This window comes from Anguilla rostrata, chromosome 17 (assembly GCF_018555375.3).
Source record: "Anguilla rostrata isolate EN2019 chromosome 17, ASM1855537v3, whole genome shotgun sequence".
NCBI lineage: Eukaryota > Metazoa > Chordata > Actinopteri > Anguilliformes > Anguillidae > Anguilla > Anguilla rostrata.
Window position 1 is genome coordinate 10,504,071 of NC_057949.1, and position 14,069 is coordinate 10,518,139.

General features: G+C 43.9%; 2 protein-coding genes across 3 annotated transcripts; one reads left to right on the plus strand and one right to left on the minus strand.

Annotated features, from left to right (window-relative positions):
- Nucleotides 1-44: 44 nt before the first annotated feature.
- On the minus strand, nt 45-3,267 carry ndufb10 (NADH:ubiquinone oxidoreductase subunit B10). The gene is made up of 4 exons (XM_064314488.1): nt 3,031-3,267; nt 2,249-2,387; nt 795-934; nt 45-213 (listed from the first exon to the last, which is right to left on the minus strand). The coding sequence occupies exons 1-4, from the start codon at nt 3,176-3,178 to the stop codon at nt 125-127; spliced, it is 516 nt and encodes a 171-aa protein (XP_064170558.1). The 5' UTR covers nt 3,179-3,267; the 3' UTR covers nt 45-124.
- Nucleotides 2,336-13,659, plus strand: LOC135243032 (large ribosomal subunit protein uL3-like). Of its 2 annotated transcripts, none has more exons than XM_064314485.1 (10): nt 2,336-2,475; nt 6,598-6,790; nt 7,397-7,565; nt 7,840-7,975; nt 9,517-9,703; nt 10,149-10,309; nt 11,592-11,693; nt 12,483-12,578; nt 12,864-12,983; nt 13,502-13,659. In XM_064314485.1, the coding sequence occupies exons 2-10, from the start codon at nt 6,634-6,636 to the stop codon at nt 13,559-13,561; spliced, it is 1,188 nt and encodes a 395-aa protein (XP_064170555.1). In that variant the 5' UTR covers nt 2,336-2,475; nt 6,598-6,633; the 3' UTR covers nt 13,562-13,659. The 2 variants fall into 2 exon arrangements, with proteins under 2 accessions (XP_064170555.1, XP_064170554.1); XM_064314484.1 differs by lacking the exon at nt 2,336-2,475 and adding an exon at nt 4,764-4,917.
- Nucleotides 13,660-14,069: the final 410 nt, after the last annotated feature.

Here is a 14,069-nt window from a genome sequence, read left to right on the forward strand (position 1 = left end):
TAGCCTCTGATTGCACTTTTGGTTAAGGTGAATAACCAGACAGATTAATTTCACAATAAATCCTTTTATTTTACAATTTCACGTGGGGACAGAACAGATGTGAATCCAGACACGATTCAGGTTGTCAGGCAGCTTGTTTCTGGCTTTCGATCATCCTGTGCTTCTGTTTCATCAGACATTTGCGCGCACTTCCGTAGGCCCCAAGGTCACCGTCTGTGCACACAGAATGGAGAGAATATCAGAACACTGATTGGAGAAGTGGCCACTGCAACAAAGATGTCGTGCTTGTGATGGACGGCTAGTAGCCAATAACTTGTTGCAAAATTATTCTTGTAACCCAGTGCGGTCCCAACTAACACAAAGCACTCACAATGTTGCAGCACTGTAGTAACAAGAACACTAGGTTGGGTTGTAATCTGAGAAGGACCAGTGGTCTTTTGTTCTAGCCCAGCAGTGAAACTCCTGATTCAACTAAAGGACTGAGTCCGAAAAGAGTAGTGTTACTGAAAACATGTATTTGAGTAATTTAGCATTATTGAGAAGGTGAGTTTATAGATCTCTGCCGAGCACAAACAGGTCTAGTTAAGCGCTCCGTCAGTAGAGATGGAAGCTACATGAACAAACTGAAATGAGGCCGTGCTCCTTTTACAACAGTTCATGGGCAGAGCATGCCTCAGAGTCACAGCCTGAACCCAACAAGAATCCAATCCACTTTCACCCCACCTCCCCCTCCCCTTTCACAACAAGGTCCCCATCTCCACTGCAGCTACACTGAAAGCGTGAGGGTCACTCACAGCGTGACTGGTAGGCCTTGGTGACTTGGGCGAACTGCTGCAGCTCCTTGGCGCAGTTCTGCTGGTTGCTGTTTCCCTCGCGCTGCTGGCACGCACGCAGACGCTCCTGGACCACCTTCACGATCTCCTGGTCCACTTTGCTGCGGAGGCAAGCACACAGCCCTGCTCACTGCAGAACGCCACAGAGCCGCTACCTGGCTTTCACCCTGGCCTTAAACTGAGCTTTACATTCTAAATACCGTGGTGAAACTGGCATGGTTCCTACAAGTTATATTCCTGGTACATATTTAGCTAAAGAAGAGTTGATAAAATGCACAAAAATAAATTTCAACCATTTTTCATGAAAGGATTCATGAGTTATTCCAGAAATGACCATCAGATTTGTCAAATGGGGAGACTGTTGTGACCTGCTCTGTCTATGAGAACTTGGGCTTAGTATTCTTGCCAACTTCAACACATATGACTAAATATTATTGGACTCATTACAGTTAACTCATCTCTGGCAATGAATCTGCATTAGGCACCGATTTGATGTGAAAACAAAAACCAACAGCAGACCTAATTTCTGCAAATCTTCAAGGGCAAGAGTGAAACCACTGGACTTGTGTGTCGTATGGATGTCACATCGTCGACACACAAGGGTGTTTTTTCACTTGGTTCATTGCATTTCAGGGGGTGGTCTCAGCAAGGTTCATTTGTGGTTCTTTTGGAGGTCCACTTAACTTGTGCATTGTGAACACAAAGCAGCCCCAATCCGCTTTGCTGTACACTTTACTTCAGTGGTCTCAAACTCAGTGCACGGAGGGCCGTGTGTATGCAGGTTTTTATTCCAGCCTCAGATCTTGATTATATAATTAGTTCAATTATTTGCTGAATTAGGTGTGCAGGTTTGCACATAATGGTGACCCGACATCTATGGTGACCCGCATTGTCTAAATAAAAACGTGCTTATATTCTGTGCTTCAATGCTGTTAAATGCATATGGCTAAATGAGTAATTGGACTCAATTAAGGCAGCATTAATTGGTTGGAATGAAAACCTGCATACACACACCCCTCCATGATAATGAGTTTGAGACCACTGGCTTACACCATGGATACTCAAAGCTGGTCCTCAAATACAAGTCTGGCCCTGATTTTCTTTTTTTTCAGGTAATTAACAAATAGGGCTACCGATTGGCCAGATTGTCTTCACACCTGACTCCCAGGTAAAGGGAGGGTGGAAACCTAGCAGTTCTCAGCCTTTAAGGAACTGCGATTTGTCTAACAGAGCCTTACACAATTGGGAGGGTGACTCAAAGCTTTAAAAATATATATGATCAAATCCCTTTCTTCTGTTAGCATACCTTGACTTGTACATGTTTACCTCCATCATGCGCAGTACATCTTCCATGAAAAGCTTTCTAACATTTAGCAGCAGAAGACAAAGGCCATATCGCTTCGAGCCTCACTTACTGGTCTCTCCGCCACTGCATCTCCGCCTCATAGTAGCAAAGGTAGTCTCCAAACTGGCATTCGGTCAGCTCGGGAACGCGGCGGTACTGCCGGTGGTAGTAGTAGTACTTGTTCTTCTCGTGCAAGCTGTCCACAAAGCCTAAAATATTCCAGAGATATTCCAACTTTTCTGCCTCAAGAAACTGGCAACAATATTGCCATGCATCCACAATTTACCAGAAGAATAGGTAAGCCACATTACGTTTCCTGCCAGTGCAATGTATAACGTTACTAGCTTGCAACGCAGCCATTAACATCCCTAGCCGTCCGACAGGTGACTACTTATCTAGCTACTAGTCTACTACATGCACAATGACCGTTGTGTCGATAACTAGCAAGCGTCACGAAATTTATTTCGCAAAAGTTAGCATGCATGCATAAAGCAAGTTAGCTATTTTGTATTAAGACTGCTAACTATAAACTAACCGTGCGCAACAACACTAAACCAAGTTACAGTACAACCATTAACAGTTATATAGCTAACGGTAGTAGCATAGTGGCCTAGCTACCTTCCGACTTGCCTCAATAATTAGCTATGTTATGCCAGGTAGCATAAACATAATCAAAGTTATAATATTAGGTTGAAATATTTCTGAAAAAAGTATAAAATGTCCTCTATAAGCAACATCTTAATTTGCACTACTACCAAGCCAGCTAGCATGCAATACGTTTCACAATTTTACTATAAGTGGCTACTGGCTAAAGTTATCGTAGCATTACATAGAAAGCTAGCGCTAACGTACCTTTGAATGTGGAGACAGGAAGGTCCACCGAGTAGTAGAACAATTTAGTCAAAATCAGCGCAGGGTTGGGAAGAGTCGTCTGTTTGTCTACCACCGGCGTACGTCGAGGAGGCTCTGGGTACGCGTCTTTATCATAATCACTTGGCATCTTTATTTTATTTGAAAGAAAAATTAAATTCTCCTCAATTCGACCTCAGACGCTCTTGCTCAAGTTGCGCCTGCGCGGTTCAAATAACACAAACGTAAAGGTCAAATCATGTTAAAATTAAGATCAGGCCCGGGACATTATTTCACATTGGGTAACTATGCGTAAATTAAATAATTTTACTGATACATTTGTTACTCTTAGTATATACCGTTTTATTTTATTTTAACAATGTTTTTTATTTTAAAGTTCAAAGGTGAAAGGTTACCGGATGCTTGTGTCACAGGTTCTCTTCTCTGCAATAACAAGTTTTTAAAGATGGAAATCATGTCCTGCCTTTGGGGATTTTTCAATGTTACCGGCCAATGCCGGAACTTTATAATCTCTCAGTGAGGCCAACAGTTACCGGAACTATAGTACTACAGTAGAACGGTATACAGAGAGGTGTCTTCTGGGTGAAATTGGATCTCTGCTTGTCGTATTAGTGTAATTCTGTTGTGTACCATTAGATGTCAGTCTAAGCCGATTATGGAAAAGAACTGTACAATCTTTGCCTGTGCCTTGCTTGATCGCAAAATCCTGGCGAACAAGGAATGAACATTACTAAAATTACTAAAAATTTAGGAATATTTTCCTGAAATGTTTTTAGTTGTATTTGCACAAATATAATTGTAATGTGGGAGAAACAACTTTAAATAAAATGAAATACGAAAGGAAAATGTATCTGATTTCTCTATGAGCACGTGCGGATACAAGGGTAGTGTAGTCCACATCTTTAAGCATGAATTTTGAAATTTTAACTAAATTAAATTTTCTTTTGAGTTTGGCAGCTAGGGTCCACATTCCAGTTTTTTAAAAGCAGTTTTAAATTATGCTTAAAATGTAATTCCATAATGCTGGATTAAAATTCCAGTTTGTAAATTATATTGTCTATGGAGCTTTTGCATATTACAGATATTGCATTGCCTAGTCTTGAGTACAGATTATGCTGTGTGTAAACATATATTTAGTAGACATTCTGTGAATCAGAAAACTCTATTATAATGTGCGTGTCCAAATGGAGGAAGTCAATCCATAGCAGTATATTTGACCTGGCCCTGGGGGTCATATGTCTTCAAAGGAGCAATAGTAAGATACATGCAGTGCACTTCAGGGCCCAGAGGGGGAAAATCCTCCCCATGGTTTCATATAAAATATGTTGACTAATATTAATATTGATTTTATGTGATATAATACAATGTGCATGAAACATATGCCAGTATGAGCAATGGTATTTCAATATACTGTCGCACTGCAGTCACACAGATTACTTTAATCCTACAGTATAGACAGGGGAAAACAGTACGTTCTAGAAATGACCAAAACACACGCCCTGTCCACGAAGGGCATTTTGTGTCCTGTCTGATTTGTTAGCGAAATCCTTTCCACCCAGCACCTGTTACTGACATATTGCTCCCCTTCATTCATTCGGATGACCTGCTTTACCCCCTCCCCCAAACCCCCCAAACTGAGTCATTCTACCATTTGGGCTTCACCCCCTTGCCCAGCACCACTGCAGGAGTCAAACGCTCGTGTCACTACTTGGCAACCTTTTCCCTGTTTGTAAATGAATACGGGCCCCTAACTGGGCCAGCAGCTAAATTAGAGTCTTTAAACGGAGTATCATCTTAAGTACAACCCCCAGGTCTGCACTTGCTCCTGTCTCTTTCTGCTGCACCCCCCCAGCGCTGCGCACAGCCATGGTCAGTGTCTCTCCGTCTTTCCTGTGTGATTTGTGTCTTTCACAGGGTTTCCGTGTCCGGTCACCTCTCTCTGAGGTTCTCAGTGTGTGCGTATGGCGTTTACACGTATGCTGATGTGTGACTAACGGCGGTCATGTTTTCTGATGATATAGCGATGTGTTGTGGCACCCGGATACGTACTTCCCTTGTCGGTGTGTCAGAGATCAGCCAGCAGCACCCACAGCCACGATCCTAACATTAAATGTGAAGTTTGATTCTGATCCTGGGTCAGTCATTGAGAGGGAAAGGGCAGAAAAGGTGGCTGTTTTTGTCTGAGGTCTCCCACGTGTCGCCACGAGGAGCGGGGGAAATGGCGGCCTGGCATTTCTCACGAGGTTCCAACACCTGGATGACCGCCAGGTCATTTACAAACTACTGATAGCTGGAGGAGGGACTGCAAACTTTGCCCACAGACCACAGCCTCAGATATTTCTGACACTGTTCTCTATCTGATTGAGAATCACATATTATGCTCAGAATACTCAAATGATTCAACCAATCATTGAAAAGGTCCATATAATTGACAATGACCTCAACATTCGACAAAGTAACTGAATTAAAATGTGCTGGACAGAATTCAAAATGCGACAAGTTTATGGTGTTAATATCTTTTGTGATGTTTGACTGTTTCTGGTACTGATGACAGGTCTTCCTCTCTCTAAGTTTAGTGTGGAAACTCTCCTGCAATCAGCCCTGTTCTGATAGCACTTTGCTACAGTAAAGTGTGTTTCATATGTTAACTGACTCAGACAGTATGTACGCTGTTGACTGTACTTATGCACGCTCATATTCTGCTCTCTTATACCGCATTCTGATTGGCCCACTCTTTTTTCCATTCTTTCTTCTTTTACCTCATTGGTTAATCAGTACTATCTTCATATATTGTTGATGAGTGTAAGTATATGCATTTGTTGTATTACGATTTTTTTAAACTGAGAGTTGACCCTTAGACCTTACAATATGACCATCACGACTCAACCCAGATGAGAGAAATACTGACAAAGTTTAAAGAATCTTTTGGTTCAAAGAATGAAGAAGATTTAATTTATACTGCCTTTTAGCACAACCAAGCATCTGTTTCTCTCCATGGACCCTGAGCTGAAACCGAAGCCTGACACTCTGGGAATTGTGTGGGCGGGTCTTAGCGTGTGGAACAAGTCCTCTGTTCCCTGATCACTCACAGCTGGGAGTGGAGACGGCAACCTCCGCCTTTCACTTTCAGATGCGGTCTTAAACATTCAGGGAAACTGAAGAAACGTTATTAGAGAAATTGAATCCGAATGTGAATTATAGCCAAGCTTCTGGTCTCTCGAACTGACTAGCATCGAAGAGGATGAGCACATAGGTTAAATGTAGGGTGCTGATGTCACCAAGAATCCCTCCTTTATGTTCACATCATACTCCCATTGAAAGGTGATCATTAACTTCCGTGTGTTTTATAACAAGTGGGCCTTTATAACTGTGACCACGCCCCTTTTCTCCAGCTGGCCCAATGAGGACCAAGGGGGGCCAAAAGCACAGGCTTAAGGTACTGAGAAGGTACCACGGAAGCACTAGTGCAGTTGTGGAAATTCAGCCCCTGCAATGTTTGTGTGTGCGTGTGCGTGCGCGCGTGCGTTTCATTCCCCTCTCCACCCACAGTCTCACCGGAAGTTCCACGCCCCCCGGCACGGTCACATGGGCTTCCTGCCCCACAAGCGGAGCCGCAAGCACCGGGGGAGGGTGCGCAGCTGGCCCAAGGACGACCCCTCCAAGCCCGTGCACCTCACCGCCTTCCTGGGGTACAAGGCCGGCATGACCCACACCCTGCGCGAGATGCACCGCACTGCCATGAGTACGTCCCGCCCCGTCCCGTCCCGTCCCGTCCCGTCCCGTCCCCGCACAGCAGAGGAAACTCAGCACGGGGGCTCCCAAAAACTACGGCACCCCCAGGAAGGAATCATTCACTCGCAGGAATATTTAGATTGCATTCACATTCACTTGTTTCAATAAGTACTTTTTCTTACTTTAAAATGTCTGGTTTTCACATATTAATAGTACAACCTATGTATGAAGGCTACTTATAAAATTTTTATGTTTTACTAAATACCTGCATGTCTTGTATAGATCTGTCATTTAATTGAATCATAATTAAAACATGTCTCCATGTGCTAGTGTGTTAAATCGCCACTGCATTGCAGCCTGGAATGATTGTTGGATAAAGGTGTCAGCAGTTTTATTGTGGGGGAGTGGGTCCTGGGGGTAGGTCATTTTTGGGGGCCATAACATGAGAATAGGAATCCTTAGTGACTTGTTGAAAGGTCTTCTGGCTTTTAACCAGTGGGATGTGGGCTTGAGAGCTGTGTCAGTGGAAGGGGTGCCTTTGACCTTCAGTGAGCGAGAGAGCTGATAGGATGCTATGCCCTGTAACCTTCCCCCTTTTCTTCCTGCTGACCAATAGAGGTATCGAAAAGAGAGGAGGTTGAGGCGGTGACCATCCTGGAGACGCCCCCCATCATAGTGGTGGGAGTGGTGGGGTACATTGATACCATCCGCGGTCTGCGAGCTTTTAAGACCATCTTCGCCGAGCACATCAGCGACGAGTGCAAACGCCGCTTCTACAAGAACTGGTGCGTGTGTCCGAGAGTCACGGCAGAGAGAGAAAAACAGTTCACTCCTTCAAGTTGGAACCATATATGGGGGCAGACTGTATTTTTAAAATGTATTTTAACATTTTTTCAAATTAGGTTCATGAAATTGTAAAAAAAATAAAATAATAAATTGTTATTAGCTTATTGCCATAAATGCATTCTGCTGCTTAATGGACACACCACCACCTGGTCACTTTATTTGAAATATTGAAGACTGTGTAACCATCGTCGCCCTTATGAATGTGTGTCTCAGGTATAAGAGCAAGAAGAAGGCCTTCACCAAGTACTCTAAGAAGTGGCAGGATGAGACCGGCAAGAAACAGCTGGAGAAGGACTTTGCTGCCATGAAGAAGTACTGCTCTGTGATCCGCGTCATTGTCCACTCACAGGTAGACTAGACTAACCAGATGATCAACTCCATTTACTTCAATTGCTCCTCGTGGAGCAGTTTGATTTGAAACTTCAATTGGATGCTGTGTTTATTGGATAATTAACCTTCTGGGGGTTTGTGGTATTATTTCAGGTTTACTGTATGCTTTTGATTGTCCCAGAAAGAATGCACTGTAAATGACTCCCAAGCCACGTGTACAGTGATGTTGCAGTGATTCGGTTATAGCATTTATTCACTATTATAAACATAAATATAATTTTGTATATTATACACTCCTTTCCTTGAGTACAATGCTCTCAGATTGCATGTACCACAGGGAATAGTTCCAAAACGAATTGATATTGAACTACCCATACAAGCTGCTTTGGAGTTACTTGAAGTGTATTTTCTTCCTATAGACTGCAAACCCCCAAATGCCCCTATGCCAGCTATTGTAAAGATCATCAGTAAACATTTGTAAATAATGATAACATCCTTCATTGAACACAAAAACCATCTGGGTCATCTGAAACTTTCAGGACTCGCACTGAGTTTATGACCGCATGTAGACGAAAGATTCAAACTGCCCCTGTGTCTGTCCCCCATACATCCCCTGGGGTGTACCATTGCATCTTGCATATCTGCCCTCTGAACATGGGGGTATGGGGTTACAAATGGCAGTTTAAAAATAATCCCGCTGGCAAAACCTACATTTAGAAACATGCCTCAGCTTAGAACTTAATAATGAAATTACTCAACCTCACACTCCGTCATCTGTGTTGTGAAGTGTGTAGTTCTGTTTGGAAGAAAATAAGCCATTGAAGCCTATATTGAAGTAAAACCTTGTATAGTCTATAGCAGGGGTGTCAAACTCCAGTCCTGGAGGGCCGCAGTGTCTGCTGGGTTTCAGCAGGCACTGCGGCCACTGTCAGTAGACAGTGTAGGAGTGATTTATCTGAGTCATTGATTGGCTAAAGAGACCACACATCTTGTTCTCAAGGCCTTATTGGCTGCTGAGTGAAAGGACAACGGAAATACCTGTAGATGCCGTGGCCTGGAGTTTGACATAGTATATGTCAATGGTATAGTATATAAAACTGATTATGAGTGGATTATGAGTAATGAATGCAGTGAAGGAGATAATGCAGTTTGTGCTCTCTCGCTTGTTCCTGTCTAAGCAGGTGAGTATTAGCGGTGGCTAATGGGCTGAGCTAGAGAGAGGGAGAGAGCTGGTGTGGCTGTGAAGGGCTGTTTATGATTGTGCAGATGTGCTCACGTAGGAATGTGTGTACGTACATGTATGAGCACGTGTATGCACATCTATGAGTGTGTGCATGTATGTACATGTGTAATACATGTGTGTAAATATTTTTGCATTTATATGTATGTGTGTAATTGTATGTGTTTATGTATGTGTGTAATTGTATGCGTTTATGTATGTGTGTCATTTTGAGTGCAAACATATGTGTGTAAATTTGTGCGTTCATATGTACATGTGTAATTGTGTGTGTTTGTCTAAATTGAGTGCATTCATATGTGTGTAATTGTGCCTTTCTGCAGATGCGCCTGCTGCCTCTCAGGCAGAAGAAAGCCCATGTGATGGAGGTGCAGCTGAACGGAGGCAGTGTGGCGGAGAAGGTGGACTGGGTCAGGGAGAAGCTGGAGCAGCCTGTCCCCGTCACCAGCGTCTTCTCTCAGGACGAGATGATCGACATCATCGGAGTCACCAAGGGCCACGGCATGAAAGGTTCGGCAGCCACACAAAGCTTTTATTATGCGTCACCCACACTGGGACGTCCTCTGTTTCAGTGCCAGGGCAGTGCTGGGTCTAGTTTTTGTCATGCAGTGCCCCCTTGTGTACACAGTCATTGACAAAGATTCACTGGGTTGAAGGGAAAGCTCTATTTTTACCCCCGTGGTTCATCCCAGGTACTGCCGCTGGAAGAACCTATCAGCCACAAGGCTGATTCATTCTGTTTCCTCAGGCATGACCGGCTGTCCATGTTCAGGTTGATTCATTTTTATGTCTTTCCCCAGGGGTGACAGGTTGCCTGAAGGCCAGACTGATCCATTTTGTACATTTCTTCAGGGGTCCACCAGCTGTCTGACAGCCGGACTGATCCATTCTCCGTTACCCCAGGGGTGACCAGTCATCCGAAGGCCAACCTGATCGATTCTGTGTGTTTTCCCAGGGGTGACCAGTCGCTGGCGCACTAAGAAACTGCCTAGGAAGACTCATAAGGGCCTGCGGAAAGTGGCGTGTATTGGTGCGTGGCACCCCGCCCGCGTGGGCTACACCATTGCCCGCGCTGGCCAGAAGGGCTACCACCATCGCACTGAGATCAATAAGAAGGTCTGACTCTGCACCACCACACCCACACAGACACAGTGTTGCGTTTAATCGATTCAAGCTGATCTCGCGGAAGGTGTAGCTGCAGCAGCATGGGCGCCCCCTGGTGACTACAGTGAGATAAGCTCAGATGACAGATTTAACAATCCGTAATAGATAAACTCATGGTCTCCCATGTGGCTCAGTTGGTAAGGCTGCTCACTACAAGCACAGTCTTTTAACCTAAAACATACGTCCATGGCTTTGTCATTGTGCCAAAGTTGCCCCTATCTATTCTGAGTGCCTGCAGGTTACCGGTGTGAGATCAGTGCTAGCTCTCCTGTAGCACGCTGCAGTGCTCTTAGTGTGGAAAGTATTTCTCTGGGGACTGCACATGCTTTAGACACAGTGTAGCAGCCTGGGCTACATTGCTATGATGAGAGGAAAGCACAGTCAATGATTCTATCCTGTAACTTGTTGGCTGCAGTTTGTAATCCCGGGCGGGGCACAGCTGTCATGCCCCAGCGCCCACGTCGCTCGATTCAGTGGCTTCAGCAAATATCCAGCTGTCTGGTGCCAAACGTTAGCATGTAAAACCAGGAAGCTACGCAGGCGACTCCGGGGAGCTGCGTCTGCTGAGCCTGTGCATAATGTGATGTGATAAATAATGTAGCGCCCTGGCCATAACCTCACCGCATTGACGGTGTACTGTACTGTACACTCTGTGTGCTGCTTCCAGCTGCTGTTTCTGCCACTAAACTGTGAATTACTATTGCACAGACCTCTCTCCATAAATGAGCAACATTTGCTTTTTCTCTAATAGGCTTAACTAGTGCACAGTCAATCCTAGGTTTTCACATTTGTGGCCTAACCTCCCACCTCTTGGGTTACTGTCACTCTTAAACCCCAATTCATGCACTTGTCTTATCAAGTGGTTCTGGATAAAAGCGTCTGCCAGATGCCTGTAATGTAATATAATTCTGTAACTCTGTCTTCTGAGTTACTGAAACAGTGTCACTTGTTCAGTTTTTTTTGAATGAACGTGTTTGGGGAGACTGCTTGTCTTGTTAATGTGGTGTGCGGTAACACGCATTTTGGTCAATTTGACCTTATTCAAGTCTCTTATTCAAGTACTTTCATGCATTGACATATCAATGGATATTTTATTCCTGTCATTATATGAGGATTGAGTCTCCCGGCTCCAGGTCCAATGCCAGATAAGCAGAGTGCCGGTTTAAATATTCTGTTGTCTGATTACTTTGTAATTTTGAACTGCATTTTAAAATGTTTTTTCTCCTGTTCCTAGATCTATCGTATCGGGAAAGGAGTCCATGTTCAGGACGGCAAAGTGGTCCACAACAATGCCTCCACCAACTACGACACAACACAGAAGACCATCACCCCCATGGTACTGGAACTGCAGGAGCTAAAATGTGACTTCTAAAGAACAGTATAAACCCAAGCAGGCACAGTCTGTTTGGGCAGGCCCAGAGGACAGAGAGATTATCTGGATCAGAGTTAATTAAATTGAGTTAAGAAGAAGTCAGCGGTAAAGACAGACTGTGATGTCTGTGCCTTCTAGTGTCATGAACAGAATGTAAACACACAAATGCAATGTAAACAAAATGTTTACATTGTTTCTGTTTGGCACAAATGCAAGGTTAAATTATTCTATTCTAACAAAGTTTCATTACAGTACACTCATATCAGGATCCAGAACATAGTCAGAGTTAGAAGAATATATCAGGAATATATCAGTGGTAACAAGAATAACCAGAACCCAGGGAAAGTGTTTGGTTGGTTATATCGAACATTTACAAATCTATCTCATCAAATTCAGTCACAAATTCAGACATTTCCTGTGATTACATTTGCTTGAAACTACTAAACTATTTTGTTTTATTTTATTTCTATAAACAGACCAGGGCTGCTGGGTGGCTCATCCTGTTAAGGCACTGTTCAAGTGCATGGATTCACTGATCTGTACATCATCTGGATGTACTGAACTCACCTTATGAGCCTATGCACATGCTGTAAAGCTCAGTGACTATAGAGAACATATGCAGACTACCAATACATTTTTTAAAATCAGCATTGCACATCAGTAATTCTGATTGACTATTTTTCCCTCTCTCCTGTTCTTCGCTCATTCTTTTCTCCTCTCCTCCTCTCTCATTGTGCTGTTTTCTGACTTTAGGGTGGGTTTCCTCAGTATGGCGATGTAAACAATGACTTCATCATGCTGAAGGGCTGTGTCATGGGCACTAGGAAACGTGTCATCACCCTCAGGAAGGTACAGCTCCCCGGATGAAACTTTAGAGCCATTACACATTTATTCTAGTTTGTTTCTATGGATGATGCTTCTCCATTAACTGGTAGAGTAATAGAAGGTGCTGCAGTTTATCTAAAGTTATTAGCCATTAGAGTTTTGGAAATTGAGTTTTAGTGGGTTTTTTTTTTTTTTAATCTCCAGTGAGCCAAAATACACATTGTGTGATCAGTTACACCAAGTAACATGCCTATGTGTGTGTGTGTGTGTGTGTGTGTGTGTGTGTGTCTGACTGTGTCTGTGCCACAGTCCCTCCTGGTACACACCAGCCGCAAGTCCAAGGAGGCCATCGAGCTCAAGTTCATTGACACCACCTCCAAGTTTGGTCACGGTCGCTTCCAGACAGCCCAGGAGAAACTGGCTTTCATGGTGAGTAACCCAATCATCGTCTGGCCCCCTTTCACCTTATTCACGCCCCTCCCAACCGCCACCCAGCCCCCTTTCACCATAACCGCCACCCAGCCCCTTTTCACCATAACCGCCACCCAGCCCTCTCTGGAGCCTCCTCCCCTGTGAGCCAAACCCCGCCCCCTTTTACTCAAACCGCCGCCCAGTTCCCTTCTACTCAAACTGCCCTTCAATGCCCTCTTTGGAGCCTCCTCCTGCACAAGGGAGGGGGTTTGTGGCCAAGTCTGCAGCCAGCGATAACTGCGTCACTCACTGGGGCACTGCCCTTAGCAAGGCACTTAACCTGAACTTCTTTAGTTTAAAATATCCAGCTATATCAATGGATAGTACGTTAAAAAAAAATTTAAGAGCTGTGTGAATTGCTCAAGATAAGTTGTCTGCTAAGCAAATACAGAACACTTCTGGCGGAACTCAAAAAAGCAGTCCAGAGCACACATTGTTTTTGACAAAATCCTGACCCCCCCCATTCTGACCACCAGGGCCCCCTGAAGAAGGATCTGCTGAAGAAAGTGGCAGAAGCTCAGTCTGAGGAGGTTTAGGGGGACCAGGGGTTCACTGAAAATGGTATAAAATATCTACAATATAAAATATTAGTGTTATACAAATGAATAAATATCCCTTCATATCCTCCACTCAACTGTGTTTTATCCCAGTTGTATAATTATATTTGTAGATTTTTTTCATTGGTATGTATTTCTCTTCCCTGGAAAATCTAAATGAATATGAATTGTACTGCATATACTTTTTAATAGTAGTTATCTGCCTCTTTGTGGTAAAATATCCCCCTTGATTGGGGTTCATTTTTTTTCTTTCCACTGTGTGGTAGTTGTGTCAGGAGGTATGTTCACAGTTGATGAAATAATGGGCACTATATTGTTCAGAGGGTGAACCGTATCGGGCAAAATGGATGAAACCCTGTAACACACAAGTCTCCAGCATGACTCATCCAAACTCTCCAACTCTTTGAGAGGATGCTACCACAGGCCAAGAACATGGATTCATTTAATGGCTTACACACACTCATGTTCAGTCACACAAAGTGAATCG

Excerpts from the sequence above, each read along its gene's own strand:
- ndufb10 (XM_064314488.1), bottom strand. The coding sequence starts at position 3,178 with ATGCCAAGTGATTATGATAAAGACGCGTACCCAGAGCCTCCTCGACGT. Across the intron at positions 935-2,248 it reads ATGCAGTGGCGGAGAGACCA|CAAAGTGGACCAGGAGATCG; the intron begins GTAAGTGAGGCT and ends TTGCCTCCGCAG. Across the intron at positions 214-794 it reads CAAGGCCTACCAGTCACGCT|ACGGTGACCTTGGGGCCTAC; the intron begins GTGAGTGACCCT and ends CTGTGTGCACAG.
- LOC135243032 (XM_064314484.1), top strand. Across the intron at positions 7,566-7,839 it reads CGCCGCTTCTACAAGAACTG|GTATAAGAGCAAGAAGAAGG; the intron begins GTGCGTGTGTCC and ends TGTGTGTCTCAG. Across the intron at positions 10,310-11,591 it reads GCACTGAGATCAATAAGAAG|ATCTATCGTATCGGGAAAGG; the intron begins GTCTGACTCTGC and ends TCCTGTTCCTAG.